Raw genomic sequence first — 24,046 nt, 5'->3', positions numbered from 1 at the left:
ATCAGTTTCTTTATTTCCTGTGATTGGGTGCTGAAGATGAGTGCTTTATTAGATGTGTTTTCTGATCCTGAATAAATATCATAAAGGATGTGAGATTTCAATTTTAGCTTCTGAGCTCCATGAGCCTAAAGGGCCTTTGGATCCCCTAAGATATCATGGCAACTCTCTGGGACTCTAGTTTCCTTTCCCTCTTAAGGGTTAATCCCTGAAGTACAACAACCTCAGTGGCTGTTAAAAAAAACCTTTAAATTCTATGATTAAATTATATTCATCTCATCTATGCAGTCTTTTTTTTAGGTTTTTGCAAGGCAAATGGGGTTAAGTGGCTTGCCCAAGGCCACATAGCTAGGTAATTATTAAGTGTCTGAAATAGGATTTAAACCTAGGTACTCCTGACTCCAGGGCTGGTGCTTTATCCACTGCGCCACCTAGCTGCCGCTCATCTATTCAGTCTTGATCTGACTCAGTAGTATTTTCTCTCACTTGGCTTCTCTCTAGGTTGTGAGTAATAATTGATCTCCTTTCCCCCTTCTGCCCCTTCTACTTCTGCTTTCTTGGACCTTAGTTCTTTTGAGGCTATGAGAAAAATGGCTATAGGTCAAGTCCCCACTCCAATGGGGAAGTGAACACCTGTTTCCAAGAGACAATCAAGTATGAGGCATGAAGGAGGATGACAGCCCAGGGAAGGCAAGCACCCAAGAGAATCAGTGCTGAAAAGTAGGAGTTTGGAAGAGGGGGGAGGACTATGTTCCACAGGTGGGTACAGAGTGCAGAAGATCTGGTTTCTCTCTCTGAACCAGGATGACAGACTAGGAGGGAAGAAAACTAGAGGAAGTATCATGCTAACTTCCAATGTTTTATTTTTTAAAAGTTAAAAATGCATAGTCATAAAAAAATTACAAGCTTTTGCTGTTAGACACAACCCCTCCCACCAAAAAAGAAACTTCAAGAAAAGTAAAGTGAAAAAAGAAGGATGCTTCGAACTGTACTCAGATATCATAAGCACTGTACTTTGGATGGATAATATCTTTCATCATAAATCCTTCAGATTTAGTCAGAGCATTGCTGAGAAAATCTACCCTTCTGAAGAACAGGAATTAGGTGAGACCTCCAGTGAGAGCCACTCCAATGAGAACTCCAGTCACAATGACTGCACTGCTCCCTCCAGAGAATGAGGAGCCTTTGTTTCTTTCTGGAGACTTATCTGCTGTGGACAGAAAAGAAAAGAACTGTGAGGGGTTTTGAGGGGTTCCTGACATGAAAGGCCTAGCACTTTAAAAATTCTTAATAAATGCTTGTTGGTCCATGCAGCCAAATGGGTCTTTGCTCATCAGAGTCTGGGTATCCCCTTTACAAAGTCATATTTGGTTATATCTGGTAAATGACTGAGGAGACCTGAATATTGATTAAGCCTTTGACTTTACATATCCTGTTTCTGAACTCAGGATTCTCTATTTGAGTTGAAGCTACCACCAATCTCCCAATCACCCATCTCTGACCTGCATTGATCATCTTCCTACTTCAAACCTCACATCAAATCCAGCACTATGATATTCTTTCTAATGTTGTCTTTGCTTGAGGTGATTCACTTTGAACAGATTCTCTTATCCGAACTTTCCTCCTTGCTTCTACTCTAGAAACCATCATCTCTTCTAGATTCTGTCAATAGTTTTGCTTTTTTAAATTTTATTTTATTCTGAAATTATTGAAAAAGCATTTATCTAACAAAGTAGTCTATAAAATGATGCTTGTGCTTAAAACTGTAAATCTATTGTGTCTAACTTGCTAGTCCTTTTAAATTTTTATTAAAGTTATTGTGGAAGTTTTTTCTTTTTTTTTTTAAACTTCCCTTTTTCCCCCCAGCCTAGAGATGCCTATATATACAACTATTCTTTAGATGCTTCTTTTTATCAGTTCATTCTCTGGATGCCAATAGAATCTTCCTTCACATGTCTTTTAAAGTTAATTTGCTTATTTATAATAAACAAAATGCCTCAGTTATTCAAAGTTGTCTTTAAAATATTGCTCTTAGAATATCTAATGTTACTTTGCTTCTAATAGTAAACATTTACAAGCCACAATTGGCAGGCAACCCCCAAATTTTCAGTTCTTTAACACCACAAAAGAGCTGCCAGGTTTTTTTCCTTTTTCCTTAATCAATTAGGCTAAGAATCTTAGTAGGTTCTAGGATGTTTAATAACTCTTTTGGTATCATTCCAGATTGCTTTCCAAAATGGTTGGATCAGAATCAATGTTCCAATTTTTCCTCATTCCATCCAACACTTGCTTCTTTCCTCTCCAATCATTTTAGCCAACCTGATAACTGTAAAATGATCTCCCAAAGCTGTTTTAATGAACACTTCTCAAGCCAATAATGAATTAGGGAATATTTTTAAGATTACAAATTGTTTATAATTCTTCATCATAAACTTCTTGTTCATGTCCTTTGGCTATTCAGCAATAGAGGAATGACTGTATTCTTCTAGAGTTGACAGAATTATTTTTATATTTAATGTATGAGACCTATATCTGAGAATCTGTCTATAAAAAGGTTTTTACAATTTTTGAATTTCCTTCTGATCTTGGCTGTATTTGTTTTATTTGTAAAAAAACCTTTTTTAATTTAATGTTATTGAAAATTTCCATTTTATACCTCATACTGCTCTCTAGCTCTGTTTTCATTCACAAATTGCTCACCTAATCATAAGTCTGATAGGTAATATAGTTCAAGCTCTTCAATTTTTCTTATGATATCATTTTCATTTAAATTATGCATCCATTTGACCATATCTTGGTAAATTGTATTAAGTATTAATTTTCACCCAATTTCTGCCAGACTACTTTCCAATTTCCAACAATGTCTAAGGATTCAATAATGAATTCTAAATCCTCAAAATTTGTCTTACTTACTACTTCCCAAATACAAGGTTACTATATTTCTTTGCTGCTGTAAATCCTAAGTCTACTCTGTTCCATTGAGCTACCATTCTATTTCTTAGCCAGTACCATTGAAAGTTTTGATAATTATAGCTTTAAAATATAGTTTAAGAACGGGTACTACTAAATCTCCTTCCTTTACATTTTTTTCATTATTTCCTTGAATATTCTCCAATTTTTGTTCTTCCAAATGAATTTTATTACTTCTTTTTCAAATTCTTTAAAGTATTTTTAAAGAAATTTAATTGGGATGACATTGAATATATAAATTAGTTTAGATATAATTGTCATTTTTGTTTTACTGGCCCTGTCTTTTTTTTTGCAAGGCAAATGGGGTTAAGTGGCTTGCCCAAAGCCACACAGCTAGGTAATTATTAAGTGTCTGAGACCAGATTTGAGCCCAGGTACTCCTGACTCCAAGGCCGATGCTTTATCCACTACGCCACCTAGCCGCCCCTGGCCCTATCTTTCAATGAACATGTCTGTTTCCTATTATTTACATCTGGTTTTACTTGTATAAAATTTATTTTCATAATTTTGATTAAGTAGCTCATGGAATTATTTTGGTAGGCATACTCCTAGGTATGTTACATTGTTTAGAGTTATTTCAAATAAGCTTTCCCTTTCTATTTTGTCTCACATGGCTTTGTTTTTGATATGTAAGAATACAGAGGGTGCCTGTGGATTCACTTTATATTCTGCTACTTTGCTAAAACTATTGTTTCCCCTAACTTTTAGAGTGAGTCTTTTGGATTTTCTAAATGTGTCATCATATCTTATTTGTAAAAAGAAAATATTTTCATTCCCTCATTTTCTATTCTGATTCCTTCTAGTTCTTTTTCATCTCTTATTTTCATTGCTAGGATTTCCAGTACAATGCTGAACAACATGGGTGTCAGTGGGCATCCTTGGTAAACACTGGAGAGATTTCTAGCTTAACTCCATTACAAATGATGCTTGCTGAGATAAATGATTTTTAAAGAATCAATTTAAGGAAAATTCATTTCACCAATACTTTCAAATATTTTAATAGAAATGAGTGTGGTACTTTATTAAAAAAACTTTTCTACATATATTGATATAATCATTTGATATTTTTACTTTTGTTATTGAAATACAAATTTTGTGAATAGTTTTCCTTATATTAAACCATTCCCACAATCTTGGTATAAATCCCACTTGGTCACAATGTATAATCTTTGTAATAAAACCTCATAATCTTTCAGTTAGTTTAGAATTTTGGCATCCACATTCATGAATGTAATTAGTCTCTCATTTTCTTTCTTTGTTTTTACTATTCTTGGTTTTTACTATCAGTAATATTTGTTTCATGAGAGGAATTTAATAGAATCCCTTCCTTACCTAAGATTTCAAGACTTCAAGTTCTAACAAATTGATCTTTAAATATATGTAGAATTCACTTATAAAACATATGATCCTATTTATTTATTTGAAAGTTCTTTTGTAGAGTCTTCAATTTCTCTTTCTAAAATAGATCTATTTAGATAGTCTATTCCTACTTCTCCTAATGATAAGAGTTTTCTGAGGAGGTTCCTGCCTCTATTCTCTCACTTTTCTAATTCATCCTTCATATTATTGTCACTATCTAATCTTTTTTTTTTTTTTACTTTTTGCAAGGCAATGGGGTTAAGTAGCTTGCCCAAGGCCACACAGCTAGGTAATTATTATGTGTCTGAGGTCAGATTTGAACTCAGGTACTCCTGACTCCAGGGCCAGTGCTCTATCCACTGCGCCACCTCGCCACCCTATCTAATCTTTCTTAAATATGACTCTGATTATGTCACTTTTCTCCTCAAAAATCTTTAAAGGAGTGCCCCTCATATTTATCTCTGAAAGGCAGTATACTGAAAAATAATGAGCTCTGAGTTGGAATCTAGAGATCTGACCCAATCAATTGCTACCTATTGGATCCAAACATCAATTTCCCAATCCAAAAAAAATGGCATAGTTTGGTTTAGGTGATCTGTCTTGCACATCCTTCCCAGAATGAATTCCTGGGTTACCTTGTTCTCCTTCCATGAAACCATAGTTAAATTCAAACCATTATCATTTTACATCTTAATGTTTTCAATAACCTCCTTTCTGATTTTCTTTCCTCCAGTCTTTCTTCCAGTCCCTGTCCTTCATCTTTGCATTTCAAGTGCTCCTTGTCATTAAAGTTGATGATAAGCATCTTAAACAGTTTTAAAAAGATTATTCATGAAAATGGGCTCACATACTCTAGACAAAAGGAGCTATAATCCACCAGTACTTTAGAATGAAGTTATTTAGACTATAATTTTCAATCTTTTCTTCTTAGGCCATTATTAAGTATAATTTTTGTTGCTTTGTGAGCTACATAAGGCCATATGGGATTGGTCAAGAATATTATAAGTCTGGGTTCAACTAGCCATCTCTGATGTGTTGTGAGGACATGCAAGGCACTGAGCATACTCTGAGGAAAGAAGGCCATGGTTGGATTTTTTGGAAGATGCATTGGCAGTCTTTATGGATCTTAGTCATGATATGACAGCTTGACTAATGTTAGAATTATTTGAGTCAGAAAGAGTTGAGTTCAAATCCTGACTCAGAAAATACTAGCTCTGTGACTTACTTTTACCCCCCTCGTGCCTCAGTTTCCTCACCTGTAAAGTGGGATTCATAGTGCCCAACTGCAGATGTTGGGGGGATCAAATGAGATGATCTCTATAAATTTCTTTGTAAAACATAAGGTCTTGTGCAGACAGGAGCTATTATGTTTTTGTAAGGAGACAGGTCCCACTAAGAGGGCTTTGGATGGAGGGAGAGAGGGGCATAACAAGGCTTTGAGGTCTTGCACTATCCTGCTGCCTGAGCAGGTCTGACAGAAGATATGGATCATGGATCATGTAGAGAGGCAAGCAGAACTCAGACCCCCTGGACACAAGACACTGCTCCTTACATACTCTGGGTAACAGTGGAAAGAGCCTTGGATTTAGAATCAGAGAGTTCTTGATTCAAATCCTTACCACTTATGTGTCCCTGGCCAAGTCTCTTTCAATCTCCAGGCCTCAGGCTCCTCATTTCTAAAACGAGAGGTTTGTACTAACTTCTAAGGGCCTTTTCCCGGGTTAAATCAAGCAGTTCAGATAGTGGCCCAGTTTATCTTTCTTTGTGTCCCTTCAATTTGCCCATCACACAACTGGGAAAACAATAGGAAGCAGGTGTGGATCTGGTGATGTCACTCCTCTCCTCTAGGACCTTTAGGGGCTCACTATTTGCTTCCTTCTCAGGGTCAAAGTCCTTTAACTTATGTTCAGGTCCTTGTGGCCCCACATCTTATTTCATCTTTTTCCTTTCCCCTATTGAATCCTCTGACCAAATTCAATGGCAGTCTGTCTATGAATTGTGCCCCAGTTCCAAGCCTTGGATTACAATTCATAGGGTCAGAGAGTAACATCTTTAAAGCTGGCAGAGACCTCAGAGATCTTCAGGACTGCTGGCTCTTCACCTTCTGGGTCTGATGGATCCCTTGGGCTGTTAGTCTGAGGAAGCCTATGGACTATTCTCAAAGTCATGACTATAAAATCACAAAAGGAAATGCAAAGTATGATAGAGAAAACCAAAAGGCAGTGAAAAGAAAGATGCAATATTTGCCCATCCACATTTATGGCTCCCCTAAAATTTAAGAATCTGATCTAGATTGGGTGATGTCCTAATTATTAGAGGAGCAACTTGGGGTCTGTGTTGTAACTTTCCTAAAAAATTTCAAAAAGCCAGCTGGTAACAGAGCAGAATTAGAACGAGGCCTTCTGGGTCTCTAATTGTTTGTTCTTTCACTAGACCTCAATATATTACGTCTGGTACTGCCTAGGGCCTCAATAGCTGGGGACCTCTGAGCTCTCCTGGGCTCTGTGACCATAACCAGCTTGGTCTCAGTTTGGGGGTTCACATCTCCTTGGTTTACTCTATATAGGCTTACATCATGTTCCACATTCTCCCTGCTTCCTGGGTAAGGAACTTAGGGGTGACCTGTCACCCCAGATGGAGGGAGAGTGACCCCTTGAGCCAGGGGGAGGGCAGCACTTACCATACACTGATAGATGAACTTTTGCTGCTTCTATCAAGCCAGTTTTGGAATCAACAATTTCCACAATGTAGTCATCAATGTCACTGAGGGTGAGGTTGGAGATAAGCAGGGAGCCGTTGGGGAGCACTCTCTTCAGGATCTGTAGTTGTCTCTGCACTCCAGAAAGAACACTGTAGACACCAATCTGGTTGGGGGCTTCTACTGCTTTTCTGTACCAAGTATAGCTGAGGGGCTGCCCTGAGAAGCCCTGGATGTCCAAGGAGACGTTGCTACCTACTGTCCCATAAGAAGGCTTCACCACAATACAGAGAGGAGCACTTTGAGCAGACTGGATATAACAGCAGAGAATGGAGACTGAGAGGGAGAGAAGGAGGCAGAGGTCAGCAGAGTCCTGTGCTCCTGAGAGGTCCAGCGTCCTAAACCATCTCCATCATAAGACTTCCTCTGACAGCAACACCTCCCTTACTATTTTTAGAAGTTTCTCACTTCCAGGACTGGGTGCTGCCCCATTCTCAATGGTGTGAACTGCCAGCTCTGAGCTCTCAACAGAGATTGTGTCTGTGATAGGGAGCTCCCTCCCCCGACTGGCTCCTTTTTATGTTGATTCACTTGACTATGCCTAGTCTAGAATCCCCCAAGTTCCCTCTCATCTCCCCTGGGCTCCAGCAGAGCTGGTGTCTCACCTGTGATCAGGAACCAGTTCCAGATGCGGCCCCCACTGTGAGCAGTTTCTAAGGGACTCTCCATAAGGCTTTGCTGCTCCCCACCTGTGACTACTTCTCTTCTTCCCAAGCAATCTCTGTCTTCCCCTCCTGGGAGTGTTTTCTCTGTACAGAGTCCAAGTGCAGACCCAGAGTCAGGCTGTGTCACGTAAAACTTAAAAATTTAGGTTTAAGATAAAAAAAAGTTAGGAAGTTTTACTCTCTAGGATTTACTGAGAAACTTAAAGGCAAAGGCCTTAAGATGACCTCCCTAAATAGAGAGGGAAAAGGAATATTTAAACATAAGCAAAGGGTAGGGGAAATCATCATACACCTTAGAGGTCTGTCTATAAGGTTGCACAATATTGGGCAACAGAGTTGCTTTTCAAAGACTGTCATCCTGCTACAATACTACCTGGTTGAAATGAGAATGAAATGTTGTCTCTTTCTGAATTTTAAGTATAAAGAGGTCAAAACAAGTTTTCTGGCTTCCTAATCATTTTCATCCCAAGTTTGCAATTAATAAATAAGGCAATAAATTTCCATTTCTTAAAACTAGGATTATAGTTATTAAATTTCTTCAGTTTCCATGCAGCCCATACATGCAGTGTATAGAGCACCAGCCCTGGAGTTGGGAGGACCTGAGTTCAAATCCGACCTCAGACACTTAATAATTATCTAGCTGTGTGGCCTTGGATAAGTCAAGTCAAAAAAAAAAAACATGGCCTTGCAAAAAACAACAAATTAAAGAAAAAAGAAACCATGAGCAGCTGGACTTCAGAAATGCCTGGAAAGACTCATATGGACTAATGCTGAGTGAAGTGAATAGAGCCAGAACATTGGACACAACAACAGCAACACTGAGTGATGATCAGCTAAGATGAGCTTAGTCCTCTTCAGCAGTATAATAATTAAAGACAATTTTTTTAGGTTTTTTTTTTTGCAAGGCAAATGGGGTTAAGTGGCTTGCCCAAGGCCACACAGCTAGGTAATTATTAAGTGTCTGAGACCAGATTTGAACCCAGGTACTCCTGATTCCAAGGCCGGTGCTTTATCCACTGCGCCACCTAGCCACCCCTATTTAAAGACAATTTTAAAGGAGTTGTGACAGAAAATGTCATTCACATTCAGAGAAATAACTATGAAGTCTGAATGCAAACCAAAGTAGATTGTTTTCCATTAAAAAAGTTTTTTTTTTACCCTCTCATCATTTTTTTGTTTCTTTTTGTTCTGACTCTCCTTTCACAGCCTGACAAATATGGAAATCCAATCCATATAGTGATATTTGCATTATATTTCAGATGACTCACTGTCATGGGAAGGGGAAAACTGTTGAATTTAAAAATGAATGATGAAAACTATCTTTGCTTGTAGTTGGAATACTTGACTAATTAAAAATAATCCAGCTTATACTCATAACTGTAAAAAGTTGTTCAACACAATTTGCACATGATAAGCAAACACATTATTGTTACTACTTGAAACTTAAAACAAACTCATTACTTAAAAGGTGACTTCAATCCAGTTAATACATGCTCAAATTTCCCTAGGAGCATATTGTCACCTGTGGCATCATAGACTATTCACATTTAAAATGCTCAGGTATGTATGAAGCATTAATCCTAATTAAGAGAATAATACTGACCATGAACATTTATTCTGTTTGCCCTCTGCCAGGCACTTTACAATTAGATGGTTTTTGTTTCATGTTACTTGATTTAAAAGTTTCAAATCCTTCCACTTCCCCAATTTGGTCCTAATACCAAGTAGCATAATAAATTCTGGTTTATCTTAAACAGCAAATTAGAAGGGACAGTTTTCACTTAAAACATGACCAAAAGAAATTCAGTTCCATATAGATCTATTTCTAAACGTTATACAGAAGCTCAATTTATGATTTCAATTACTTGGTGTTCTGTTTTATACCTGAGCAATTTCTCACAAACATTTCATATTGTGGGGAACAGCTAAATCTACTGCTGAAAGTTTAGGTGATCCTGTAGCAAAAGACAGGTTGAACATGCTCTGGAGACTCGGGTAGTTCATGTGCCTGTAGGTTTGAAGTGCAATATAGGATTTCCTGCCTCAGTGCCACACGCGTAGCAAATTGCAAAATGCCTGAATGCCCAGTAAGTACAATTTTTCAAATGAAAAATTCTCACACCCTTGTTTTCAGCCTGTCCAGACTTGTGAGTTAGTCAGCAAGCAGAAGGAGGCCAGAAAGAAAATTCATTTACTTTCTTTGTTATCTCTGCTAGAGACTGGAGCTTCCTCAAGAGAGGGGTGGGGTAGTCCACAAGCCAGAGCCTCTCAGGACCCCCACACCTCAGCACTGTGTCTCCAATTTCCCAGATTTAAAACTTAAAAATCAGGTTTACCTCAAAGAAGTGATCCGAGGCAGGAGGAGGAAAATGGAGTCACTCCGATGGAATCCTTCCAGAGGTGGGGATGGGGGGAGGGGGAGTGTGGGGGGGTGAGGGGGGGAAGACTAAAACAACCCCAGAAAAGGTCCAAGCAGAGGGGGTGATGAGAGAGAGGTAAAAGTTCAGAGGAGTTGGAAATCCTTAAGTGAAAAAAGAAATTTTCCAAACCAGATGGAAACCTTTATGCCTTAGTTTAGATGTCATTAGCTTTATGAATTTTTGGCTTCCATTCATTTTGGCGATCAACCACTCATGTTGCCAGAGTTTGGAGTCTCCCATTGAGTTTGAGGGTTGGTGAAAGTAAATGAATTTCCATCTAGTCCTGGGATTTTAAACTGCTCAGGATTTAATATAGAAGTCTATAAAATGTACAGATGACAGAGAGAGAGAGAGACAGAGAGAGAGAGACAGAGAGAGAGAGAGACAGAGACAGAGAGACAGAGAGACAGAGAGAGACAGAGAGACAGAGAAGGAAGGAGAAAGAGAAACAGAGAGTGAGAGAGAGAGTGACAGAGAGAGAGAGAGAGAGAGAGAGAGAGAGAGAGAGACAGAGACAGACAGAGACAGAGACAGAGACAGAGAGCCTTAAGGATTTATGAGTCAGTCAGAAAACAGAAGGAAGCCAGGAACAGAACTCATTTACTTCCTTTGTTCTCCTCACTTAGAAGCATGGAGCATCTCTGGTAGAGACAGGGGCTTCCCCAAGAGGGCTGAGAGGGAGATGAGCTGTCCCAGGAAGTTTATAAGCCAGTCCCTCTCAGGACCCCCACACCACACAGCACTGTCTCTCCAATTCCCCAGCTTTACCTCAAAGAAGGGGAAAGTAGAAAACACCTGTCCTGGTTGAAATCAAAGCAAGGAACTGGACAAGACTTTCATCTTTCAAGGTGCCCCCAAGGGTGCCTACTCACATTTTGTCAGAAAGAACCTAATGGTACACTTTACCCATCCAACCTGAGGCTAAGGCACTATAGATGAACATAGATCATGGTTTTTGACCCTAGTAAAGAAAAAAATTACTTATGTTAACCTCCAGAGTTTGCCCTAATAAGGAATAAATGGTATTAGACTAACTTGTATTCGATCAGAACAACAGAGATTTGCCTAACAGACAAGTTTAAAAGTTTTCATCAGTTCTGAGGCCAGAAAATATAAATGAATGGGGAGTCCAGCTTTGGACTGCCAGCAGCCAATGAAGTGAGAACAAATAGTAGAGTTCTGTCTTCCTGATTTCAGGATGTCTTCCTCATGGCACATAGTCATACAGAAGGAGAGTGAGATGCTGATGGGCTGATTTCTCTTTTATTTAGGTTTTTGCAAGGCAAATGGGGTAAGTGGCTTGCCCAAGGACACACAGCTAGGTAATTATTAAGTGTCTTGAGACCAGAGTTGAACCCAGGTACTCCTGACTCCAAGGCCGGTGCTTTATCCACTACACCACCTAGCTGCCCCTGATGGGCTGATTTCAAAATGAAAATAGCCAAAAAAGGAATAAAAGTTCAAGATGTCTAAGCCATGGAGCCACAGATTTCCAATAAATATGAGATTCTCCTCTGGAAGATATCTGTCACAATATGGAATTTTCAACTTTACACTCAAATTTGAGGGAGAGAAGCAGATTGTAACAAGAAATATAAGTTTAAGACATACACACACATATACACACATCTCATGGTTCCCAAAATAAATATCTCATATCTTATACCAAGATAAGGGCACTATGCAACATTATTTAGATGTAAGAAAAGTAGGAAAACATAATACAATTTACTCGTCAGACCTATAGATAGGGGAAGAATTTACAATCAAACAGGGTATAGAACACACTATAAGACAGGAAATAGATAATTTTGATCACATTAAATTACAAAGGTTTTACACAGAAGCAAGTCAACCAAGATTAGAAGAAAAGCAAGAAATCTGGGTGGGTTAAGTGACTGGACAGCCAGTATTTCTGATACTGGCTTCATTTCTCAAATATATAAAAACTATGTCAAATTTAAAGGAATACAAGTCATTCCACAATTGATAAACAGTTAATGGATATGAACAGAAGAAGAAATAAATTTCATAGGTAGTAATATGAAAATTACTCTAAATCACTATTGATTAGAGAAATGGAATTAAAACAACTCTGAGGCACTCCCTTATATCTATCAGACTGGTGAATATGACAGAAAAAGAAAAAGAAAATTGTTGGATGGGATGTGGGAAAACTGAGACCCTTATGCACTGTTGGTGGAGTTGTGAACTGATAGAACCATTCAGGAGAAGAACTTGTTACTGTGCTTTATGGACTATAAAATTGTGCACGCCCTTTGTCCCAGAAACACCACAATTAGATCTCTATTCCAAAATAAGAGACTGAACAAAGAAAAAAAGCACCTATATGTAAAGGAATATTTATAGCAGTTCTTTTTTGGTATGTCAAAGAATTGGAAATGAAGGGGTTTCCTATCAGTTGGGAAATGATTGAACACATTGTGGATCTGAAACTGTGCCCAAAGAGCAATAAAACTGACTATAACCCTTTGACCCAGCAATACCAATACTTAGTCTATATCCAAAAGAAATCATGAAAATGGGGAAAGACCCACATGGCCAAAAATAGTTGTAGTTGTTCTTTTTGGAGTGCTAAAGAATTCAAAATTGAGGAGATGCCCATCAATAGGGGAATGGCCAAACAAGTTATGGCATATGAATGTTATTGACTACTATTGTTTTATGAATGATGGGACTGTAGAGAAGCATGGAAAGAACTAGATGAACTAATGCTGAGTGAAGGGAGCAGAACCACGAGAACATTGTTGACATTAAGAGCAAAATTTTGAGTAGAACAACTATGTTGGATGCAGCTATTCTCAACAGTTCAGAGATCTAGCACAACCCATAGAAATCTCTTATAAAAAATGTCATCACATCCAGAGGAAAGCAAAACAAACCCCCAAAGAATCAGAATGGATACCATCTTTGTTTCTGTAAAACTTCTCTTATATTTTTCCTTCCTATCTCATGGTTTTCTTTCTTTTCCCTTAGTCCAAATTCCTCCAACACAAAATGACTAATATGTAAATATGTTAAATGCTAAAATATATACAACTTTTACCAGGCAACTCACTGACCCAGAAAGGGAAATGGGAAGAGAAGATGGTAGAAAAAATGTGTAACTTAAAAATCAGCTTGTAAATGAATGCTGAAAAACGTCCATAGTATTTAATTGGAAAAATAAAATAAAATATCAATTTAAAAGAAAAAGAAATTAAACAAAATGCTTTCAGACAAACTTGGAAAGATTTCCATGAACAAATGAAATTTAAATGAGAAGCAGATGATCATTGAATACAATAAAATCAATATTTCATGATGATCAACTGGACTTAGCTGTTCTCATAAATACAATGATGCAAGGCAATTCCAAGTACACTGCACTGCCAGAGACAGAACTGATGGGATCTGAATGCATATAGTATTATAATTGTAAAACAAACCTTTTATTTTCTTATATTTTTTCTGTGTTTTTTTGCAGTATTGTAAATATGGAAATATATTTTGCATGACTTTTCATGTATAGATTCAAAATGCTTGCTTTCTTAAGAGGGGCCCAGGGAATAGAGAAGAGGAAGGAATTTAAAACTCAGAAATCTTAAAAAATAAATGTTAAAAATTGTTTTTACATGTAATTGAGAAAATAAAATGAAACTTAAAAAAAGCAAAACACAAGCTAGCTTTGGAAAAAAAAATTCTCATTGTCTAATTTCCTGAGTTTGCCTTAATTGACTAGAAATATCCCAACCAAGATGTTTTTTCAGCATCCCACTTCAGTCAAGGTCTTCAAAGTGTCCTAGGGGATTAGAGAGTTGGGCTTTTGAGGGACTATAAGGACTGATAGTACAATCATTTCATTTAGATAATGAGAGGTTTAGATGGGAAATTCTCCTGAAAGACTGGAGAAGGGAAACTGTTTTCTTTTTGAGTCTAGAGCTCCATTAAAATCATGGAAAGACTCTCTCTGCCCACAGAAACTGATGTCTTTAATCTGGCTCCATTTATGTGTTTGTAGCCACAAACCTATTGTGTAACCTTGGATGAGAAGACATTACCAACCCAGGGCACAAGGAAAGGTTGATGTAGAAGCTTCAAATTAATATGAAAGAAAACCAGGAGACCCATAGGGCAAGGCTGAGGAGGGAGAATATTCTAGGTAAGGGGGGGCCAGGACAGTGAAAGGGCTCAGAGATGGAGTGCCCTAGGGGAGGAGCAACAAATAGATCAGATCTTTATGGACTCATCTGGGAATCAAATAATGTTCCACACCAATAGCATTTTGCAAACCCTAAATTACTATGCAAAGTTTTGTTAGTTTATTATTCATGGGAAAGTAAGTTAGAGAGGTAGGAAGGGTAAAGCTGTGAGGAACTTTAGATGCCCTACAGAAGGATTAATACTTGACCCTAGAGGTAAATGGGGAAACTCCAGATCTCTTAGTGGCAGGAAATAACATATTCAAATGTACTTTAGAAAGTGATTTTCAGAAAAGAAACTTTAAGGGCTGTATGGAAGAAGGATTGGAAAGGGAAAGGCTTGAGCCAGAATAATTAGGGGGCTAATAAAAAATAGCAGAAGAGAGATGAGGAGGGTCTAAACTAGGGTGGTGGTTGAGGAAAACAAAGAGGATGCATACAGTAGGGGTAGTGGAGATAGAGAGGATTGGATTTTGTAACCACTTATAAATGTGGAGTGAAAGAATAGGAGGAAGTGGAGATCCAGCAGAGTCTTAATCTTTAGAGAAAAATATTACAGAGAAGGACCAAAAGATAAGGAAATGGAAGACAGTTTGTAAATCTAGGACTGGTTTGAATTCATCAGAGTTCTTTCTTTTGTGGTCTCCTTCCTCTCCCAGGAGGAATCAGGGTAAAAGAAACTCTGGTGCAATGGGGCAAGCAATGGTTGTTGCTTTCTGCCTCAACCCAACTCCAATTTGATATTATGGGGGATGCAAATTGTCTCTGAGGAGGAGGCTTCCTGGTGCAGCTCATTGAAACATATAGTTGCTATTGAAGCCACTCTCTGATTTTGGGGATATTTATAGTAATAGCTAACAATAACACTGTCTACTCTTTGTATGAAATTTAAACTTTGTGATTCTCCTTAAACACATTATGTCATTTGATGATGTGTCATAGGGCACAAAAACCCCATTCTGTAGCTGCTGCTGACTGGATTGCAAAGATTCAATTCACAGCCCATAAAACAGATAAGATCCTCAGGGGGCCATATCCCCACCCCACCAACACACACACACACACACACACACACACACACACACACACACACAAAACACACACACAAGCTTTTCATTGACATGGTATTTGTTATGTAGTAATTAGTTTCTACAAACAAACATCCTTTGATGTGGTTCTCTCTTTCCCTGAACCCCTCAAATTATGACTTCCCTGCACTGAGTTTGGGACTACAGCCAGATCCTCTGCAGTGTTCTCTCTGCTTCCTCCAGTATCAAAGGGGGAAAAAAACAGCTCCTTACCTTATTAGGTGAAAAGTTATGGCAGCTTTGACCTGGAGAAGAGAAAGGTTTGACTATATGACTGGTTAATTCAGAGGGCAGAACATGGCCTTGGGAGTCACTGACAAAAGATGGTGGGCAAATCCAGGGAGGGGAGTCAAGCAGCTGACTTTTAAAGCTCATCCCATCACTGATATTTTTCCTTTAAGACCCCACCCAGCTGACATTCCCTGTTCTCAAGCCCCTCCAAATTCTGATATCCCCTATTCTAAGGCCTCTCCCAGCTCTGCCAATCCCTCTTCTAACAGCCCTGCCAGCTCTGACATACTGTGTTCTAAGGGCTTTCCCAACTCCGATGTTCCTTGTCCTCAGGACCCTCCCAGAGGTTCACATTTTCTATACTAGGGCTCTTCTTCTCTTTGCCATTCTAGGACTCCCCTCAGCTCAGGGGGTCTCAAATTCAGTTAAGGTGTGATAGAAAGAGGACTGAGTTTGACACTTAAGAGACCTGTTTGAATCCCAGTCCTACCACTTGCTAATTGACTTTGTCACTGAAACTCCCCTAAGTCTCAGTTTCTTCATTTGTAAAATGAGGAACTTGACCTCCAGGATTCTTTCCCCTGCTTGATGTAGTTAGCATCTCATGTCCTAATAGTGTGACTGTGGGTCAGTCACCGGCACCCCTCTGAGTATCAGTTTCAAGCTCTGTAAAACTGGGAAGAACAATCCCAACCTCAGGTTTTTGAAAGGAGAAGGTGCCTTCTACCTTTCAGTTTTAGAAAAGGTGAGTTTCTATCTGGAGTATTTGTTGACAATGAACTTATCTGGCACTTCAGGGTGTGGTGCTGGAATGAAGGACTGCTGACTAGGTCCTTAGGTCACTCTGTTCCTCTCCATAACACTGATTTTACCTTATCTGATGATCTCTAGACTGCCCCCTTCCTGTTTCACTTGACCAGGTTTCTTTGGTGCATTCTGCTTTCCCCTTCCTTCCCTATCTCCCAGAGGGTCTAGAGGATCCCCAGTCCTGTCTTGCTTCCTCCCTTACTCTTGTGTTCTTGGGTTTCTGCCATACTTGTCCCTGTGTAGGGCTTTGGTTTCAGGAACCCTGGACAGTGGGAGTCCTACCTTGAGAAGGGAACTTGCTGGGAAGGAGACTGGATGACTCACATGGGCACATTCTGGTGTACAGGCAATAGAAGCCCAGGATGCAGAGGACAACCACAATCATGCCAGTCCTGATGCCCACCACAAGTTCTACATTGGAAGACTGTGTTTCTGGAAGAGAAGGAAGGGGGTGTGTGTCAATATACATATATGTTTAATCATTCTATATGTGCTTCTTTTCATCAGTTCTTTCTCCAGATGTTGATAGCATTTTTCTTCACATGTCTTTTGGAGTCAATTTGTTTATTGATAATAAACACAGTACCGTAGGTACTCAAAGCTGTCCTTAAAATGTTGCTATCTTGATTCTGTGCATTTCAATTCTTGATTTCATACAAATCTATACAATTTTTACCAAGATTGTTGTGCTTATCATTTCTTACAGCACATTAGTATTCCATCTCTACCTGTATCACAATTTCTTCATTCCACAATTGACAGTCATCCCCCAAATTTTCAGTTCTTTGCCACCAGAAAGAGAGCTGCTATAAATATTTTGGAACATAAAAGTTCTTTTTTTTTTTCCTTCATCAACTTGGCAAAGAGTCTTAGCAGAGTATAGGCAGTTTAATAACTCTTTGGGGCATAATTCCAGATTGTTTTCCAAAATGGTGGAATCAGTTCAAAGCTCTACCAAAAGTGAATTATTCTCCCAACTTTTCCTCATCCCCTCCAACATTTGTTATTTTCCACTCCAATCATTTTAGCCAATCTGATAAGTGTAATGATCTCCCAAAGTTGTTTTAATTGGCATTTCTTGAACCAATAATGAGTTAGAGAATTTTTTAAGACTATAAATTTTTTGATTTCTTCACCAGAAAACTTGTTGTTCATGTTCTATGGTGATTTATCAATAGGCAGCTGACCTGTATTCTTCTAGAGTTTACAGAATTCTTTATATAGTTAATATATGAGACCTTTGTCTGAGAATCTGTCTATAAAAATGTTTTCACGGATGTTGGCTTTGATTCTGATCTTTGGCTACATTTGTTTTCCTTGTATAAAAACCTTTTAATTTAATGTCAATGAAAATTTCCCTTTTATGTCTCCCTTGCTCTCTCTTTTTTATTCATAAATTGCTCACCTAGTCATAAGTCTGATAACCAATATACTCCAAGTTCTTGAAATTTTCTTGTAATATCCATTATTTATCTAAATTATGCATCTATTTGATCTTATCTTGATAAATCGTGTAAGATATTGATGTTCACCCAATATCTGTTGGATTTCTTTCCAGTTTTACCATCAACTTTCTAATTTCCAATGGTTTTCCAACAATTTCCAAGAATTCAATAATGAATTCTTATCCCCAAAACTTAAATCTTAACACCTGTCAAATACATGGGTTACTATGTGCTTATTGCTTTACATTATACATACTCTACTCCACTAATCTATCTTCCTATTTCTTAACCAGTACCAGTAAGTTTTGATAATTCGAGTCTCATAATATAGTTTAAATACTAGTACTACTAAACCACCTTCCTTTACATTCTATTAGTTCCTTTGATATTCTTCACTTTTTGTTCTTCCAATTAAATTTTATTACTAGTTTTTATAATTCACTAGAGTATTTTACGTAATTTAATTAGGATGGCATTGAATATATAAATTAGTTTAGGTAAAATTGTCATTTTTATTACACTGGTCCTATCTTCCAATGATCAATTATGTTTCTTATTATTTAAATATGATTTTGCTCATATAAACATTTTTTAAAAACAATTTTGGGGGAAGGAGCCAAGATGTCAGCGTAAAGGCAGTTCCTGGGAACTCCTCTCCCCCAAACTCCAAAAGCCAAAATTATGACTCTAGCCAAAATTTAGAAGCGTAGAACCCACAGAAAGACTGAGTGATATATTTTCCCAGTCCAAGATAACTCAGAAGTTCCACGGGAAAGGTGTGTTTCACCAGGACTGGGGGTTGGAAAAAAGCCACAGCTGCAGCACAACCCAGCCCAGTCCAGCCCAGAAATCACCAGCAACAGCTTGAAGGGGCAGGAAGAGAACTCCGCTACACCAGAATAAGTAGGGAGAAAGGAGTACCAGCATCCATCAGCCACAGAACCTGCAGGGAGAATCTGGAGAAAGGGAAGAGATTTCTCTGCTCTGCCTCATAGTAGGATTCTGCTGCTAGCCTACATTCAGATCCAGACTGCAGTTTGGGCTTCCATACTAAGTAGCCAAGCTGGATCCTTCCTTATAGCTCCAGGGCAGAGGGAAGTACAGGGGCCATCTACATATCAAAGCACAGGCAAGAGAGCATAAGACCCTGAAGGAATAAAGGTCCCATTAGGGTGCCCCCACAAAAAAACCCAAAGCTTTGGAAGTGCTGTCTTGGGCCGAGAAAATGACTAAACCCTAGAAAAAAAAGAAGAATCTGACCATAGAGAATTACTTTAGTCCTATAGAAAATCAAAACACATACTCAGATGATGACAAAATTGAAGTTTCCATATCCAAAACCTCCAAGAGAGATAGAAAATGGGTTCAGACTATGGATGATCTCAAAAAATACTTTGAAAAGCAATTAAGAGAGATGGAGGAAAAAATTGGGAGGAGAAATGAGAACAATGAAGAAAAAAATCATGAACACCAAATCGAAACTTGGTGAAAGATATACAAAAAAACTTGAAGAAAATAATACATTAAAAACCAGTTTAGATTGCTTTGGGTTCTTTTTTTTTGTAGGGGGGGAGCTGTCTTTCTCCAGAAGCGATTTATTGATTCTTTCAATTAGCACTTTAATTTTTCTGTTCTTAAGTTCTTGACAATATTCTTGTATTGTTTGTTTTGGTTTTTTGACTTGTCATGTTCTTTTTGGAGAGCTTAAGTTTTCTCTATACATTCTGACTTCGAGATTAATATTTTACTCCTATAGAAATCATGTTTTCTTTTAATGTTATTGCTTTAGGCTTTTCTTCTTCCAGATAGTCTTTTACTTCTGTTTTTAGTTCTTTGGTGAAACTTGGACTATAGATTCAATCTTCTATTCCACTGAGTATTTCTGCTATTCAGGTCATAAATTTTGATATTCTGCATTTTATTCCTCCTGAGATCTTTGATAATTTCATTTTTTTCTGGTTTCTTCTCTTGGGATATCTGTTTCCTTGAGGACTATATATCAAAGCTGTCTTAAGTCTTCTCCTATGATAGGCAATTCCAGGTTCACCAGCTTTGGTTTCTGCCCCAAGTACTATCTGGGGGGACAAGTGGACCCAGCTGGATGATGGGCTCTTTCCTTCTGGTTCAGTGGAGGTGCCACACAATTACACATATGTGTCCTGCCCAGGTTCCTTCTATTTCTCAGTTCTCTAAATGAGCACTGTTGAAGTACTGAGAGAACTGTTATTCAGAGGGCTACTGCCTCACAGTGCTACCATGCTTCTTGGATTTCTGAAACATTTGATGGTTGGGTGGGGTTTCTATCAAAAACCCTGATCTGTTGGTGCATTGCTATCGTAACAATGGGGAATATAATGCTGAGTGATCATATTTAGAGCTGGGTGTCTGAGATATTGGAGCAAAATGGAATGCTTTAGATCTTGCATAGATGTCTAGTCCTTGGTCAAGGGACCCAAAAGTCCTGATACTCAGTCTCAAAAACAAAACAAACCAAAGCATGGCTTCAAATTAGAGATATGAAAAGATACTCCCATCTTCCTCCATTGGGATGATCCTGTGTATGTGTACATTGCACATATTTTTTAGACTTTTGCTGATTATTCTCTTTAAAAATATTGTTATATGTGATAACTCTCAGGGTGGGAGGGGGAAGGATTTGGGAGAAAATTTGATGTTAAAAAATAAGCTATCTCAATAAAATTTTGAAAAAAGTAAAAAAAAAAACCAGTTTAGGCCTAATGGAAAAAAAAGCAAAACAAAAGGCAAATGTGGAGAAGAATGCCTTGAAAAGCAGAATTGGCCAGCTGGAAAAAGAGATAAAAAAGCTCTCTGAAGAAAATAACTCCTTCAAATGCAGAATGGAACTAAAGGAAGCTGATGACTTTGCAAGAAATGAGGAAGAAATAAAACTCTTCCAAAAAAGTCAAAAATTAGAAGAAAATGTGAAATATCTCATTGGAAAAGCAACCGACCTCAAAAAAACAGATCCAGAAGAAATAATTTTAAAATTATTGGGCTATCTGAAAGCCATGATGAGGAGAAGAGCCTAGACTTTATTTTTCAAGAAATAATACATCAAAATTACCCTAAGATCCTAGAAGCAGAGGGTAAAATAGAAATCGAGAGAATTCACCAGTCACCTCCTGAAAGAGATCCCAAAAGAAAAACTTCCAGGAATATTATAGCCAAATTCCCAAACTCCCAAATCAAAGAGAAAATTCTAAAAGCTGCCAGAAGCAAATAGGTCAACTACTGAGGCTCCATAGTCAGGATTACACAGGATCTGGCAGCATCTACATTAGGGGCTCGTGGGGATTGGAATATGATATTCTGAAAGGGAAAAGATCTTGGTTTACAACCAAGAATCAACTACCCAACAAACTGAACATCCTCTTTCAGGGGAAAAGATGGATTTTCAATGAAACAGGGGATTTTCAAACTTTCCTATTGAAACAATCAGAGTTGAACAGAAAGTTTGGTCTCCAGGTGAACCATAGAGGGCGTGGAAGAGAAGGACTAAGTATGAGAAACTTAATGATACTGAACTGTTTGTATTCCTGCATGGGAAGAAGATATTGATAGCTCATATGAACTTTCTCATTTATAAGAGCAATTAGAAGGAGCATATATAGATAGGACATAGAAAGGAGTGGAATATAATGGTATAATATAGTAAAAAGATGGAGTCAATCAGTGATAAAGGAAAGTTCTGCGAGGAAGCGAAAGGAGATGAAGAAGAAGAAACTAAGAAATTTCACAACAGAGTCAAGAAAAAGCTTTTTTTCAATGTAGTGGAAAGGGGGAAGATAAGGGGGAATGAGTGAGCCTTCATTCTCATCAGAAATGGTTCAGAGATGAAATAACATACACACTTAATAGGGTGAGGAAATCTGTCTTACTCTAGATAAGAAGAAAGGGATGGGATAAGGGGGAATGTGGGGAGGGAAGGAGGGAGTAGGTGATAAAAGAGAGGGAAAATTGAGGGAGAGGGTACTCATATACAACACATTCTTGGACAGGGCCAGGATCAAGGGAGAGAGAGAATAGAATAAATGATAGTGGGGAAGAATAAAGTGGAGGTACAGCTAGTAATAGCAACTTATGATAAAGAAAGGAACAAAGCCCAGAGACAGAGCCATTGAAATCTGAACAAAGACTAAAGTAAAATTATTTTTCTCTATATATATATTCTTGATGTTTCTCATCTTCTTGGGGGGGGGTTATGTTTACTCTTATAACACATTCAATTTTGATCAATGTGTAGCATGGAAACACTGTAAAGACTATCAGACTGCCTTCTGTGGGAGGGGGAGGGAAGGGGGGTGAAATTGTAAAATTCAAAACCTTACAATAAATGATAGGTAGATACTACTATTGTATATAAATGGAAAACAAATAAAATTTTAATAAGAAAATAAATAAATAAATAAATAATTTTGATTATATAGTTCCTGGGATTATTTTGGAAGGTGTACTGCTAGGTATTTTATATTGTCTAGAGTTATTTTAAATGAGCTATCTTTCTTATTTCTTCTTGCAGGGCTTTGTGATATTTAGGAATTCTGTGGGTTTCTTTGGATTCAGTTTATATTCTGCTACTTTGCCATCATATCATATCTGCAAAAAGAAAAACTTTAATGCCCTCAAATTCTATTCTGATTCCTTCTACTTCTTTTTCTCTTATTTCCTTTGCTTGAATTTCCAATACAATATTGAACAATATTGGTGTCATTGGGCATCCTTGTTTCACACTGGGAAGGTTTCTAACTTATCCGCTTTACAAATAATGTTTGTTGAGTGTTTTATATAATTATTTTTAAAAAAATCAATGTAAGGAAAAATTCATTCAACCAGTAATTTCAAATATTTTAATAGAAATGAGTGTTGAACTTGATTAAAAGCTTTTTCTACATATATTGATATAATCATTTGATATTTTTACTTTTTATTTAAATGTAAATTATGTTGTTTTTCTCATATTAAACAATCCCTGCATTCTTTGTATAAATCCTGCTTGGTTAAAATGCATAATCTTTGTAATATATCATCATAATCTTCTACCTAGTTTAGAATTTTGGCATCTATATTCATGAAAGTAATTGGACTATCACTTTCTTTGTTTTTCTATTCTTGGTTTCGCTATCACTATCATTTGCTTCATGAAAGGAGTTTAATAGGATCCCTTCCTTACCTAATACTTCAAGTGCTTTATGTAAAATTGGAATTAATTGATCTTTAAATATTTGCTAGAATTCACTTATAAAACATCTGATTCCATTGCTTTTTTTATTTGGAAGTTCATTTATAGCCTGTTCAATTTCTTTTTCTAAAACAGATCTTTTTAGATAGTCTAATCTTACTTCTCCTAATGGCAACAATTTTCTGAGCAGTTTTCCTGCCTCTATTCTCTCACCTTCCTAATTAATCTTTTATACTATTGTCCCTATATAATATTTCTGAAATATATTCTGAAATATTACTTACTTAAATATTACCTTTCTCCCCAAAAATCTTTAAAGGAGTGTCTCATACCTATCCCTGAAAGGAAGTGTACTGAAACAAAATGTACTCTGGATTGGAATCTAGAGACCTGGCCCTATCGGTTGCTACCTGTGGGATCTGGACTTCAATTTCCCAATCCAAAAAAAGATGTATTTTGGGTTAGGTGATTTGTCTTTTACACCCTTCCCAGATTTAATTCCTGAGTTAGAAGGGTGGAGTCAAAATGGTGACAGAAGAAGAGCCTCTCTTAGGTACTCTCTCCAAAATATTTTTAAAAACCTTAAAATTATAACAGATTAAATTTTGGAGAGACAGAACCCACAGAAAGATCCAGTGAGGCAATTCTCCAGCACAAGGTAACATGGAAAATAGTGGAAAAACTGTTCCATGGGGTTGGAGGAGCGGCATCACACTAGAGCAAAGGAATTTCAGCCTCCTGGGAACAGGCCCAGGGTGATTAGGAGTGCAGGCTCCAGCAGCAAGAGCAGTTTCCCAACCTGAACCCCAGGGAGCACCAAGCACAAATTGGAAGATCAGCAGGGAGACATCTGCCAGTGAGAGCACAAACCCAGGTCCTCAGCATGGCCACAGAACAAGGTGCA

General features: G+C 37.8%; 1 protein-coding gene across 1 annotated transcript; it reads right to left on the bottom strand.

Moving 5' to 3' along the window:
* Window positions 1–539: 539 nt before the first annotated feature.
* Window positions 540–15,746, bottom strand: LOC141491979 (cell adhesion molecule CEACAM3-like). Its single transcript, XM_074192672.1, has 4 exons — window positions 15,673–15,746; window positions 7,690–7,833; window positions 7,007–7,360; window positions 540–1,207 (listed from the first exon to the last, which is right to left on the bottom strand). The coding sequence occupies exons 2-4, from the start codon at window positions 7,751–7,753 to the stop codon at window positions 1,098–1,100; spliced, it is 528 nt and encodes a 175-aa protein (XP_074048773.1). The 5' UTR covers window positions 7,754–7,833; window positions 15,673–15,746; the 3' UTR covers window positions 540–1,097.
* Between the last annotated feature and the right edge of the window lie 8,300 nt (window positions 15,747–24,046).

Source organism: Macrotis lagotis, chromosome 1, assembly GCF_037893015.1.
Source record: "Macrotis lagotis isolate mMagLag1 chromosome 1, bilby.v1.9.chrom.fasta, whole genome shotgun sequence".
Lineage (NCBI taxonomy): Eukaryota > Metazoa > Chordata > Mammalia > Peramelemorphia > Peramelidae > Macrotis > Macrotis lagotis.
The sequence above is the reverse complement of the archived record's forward strand: the minus strand, read 5'-3'. Positions and strand labels throughout refer to the sequence as shown.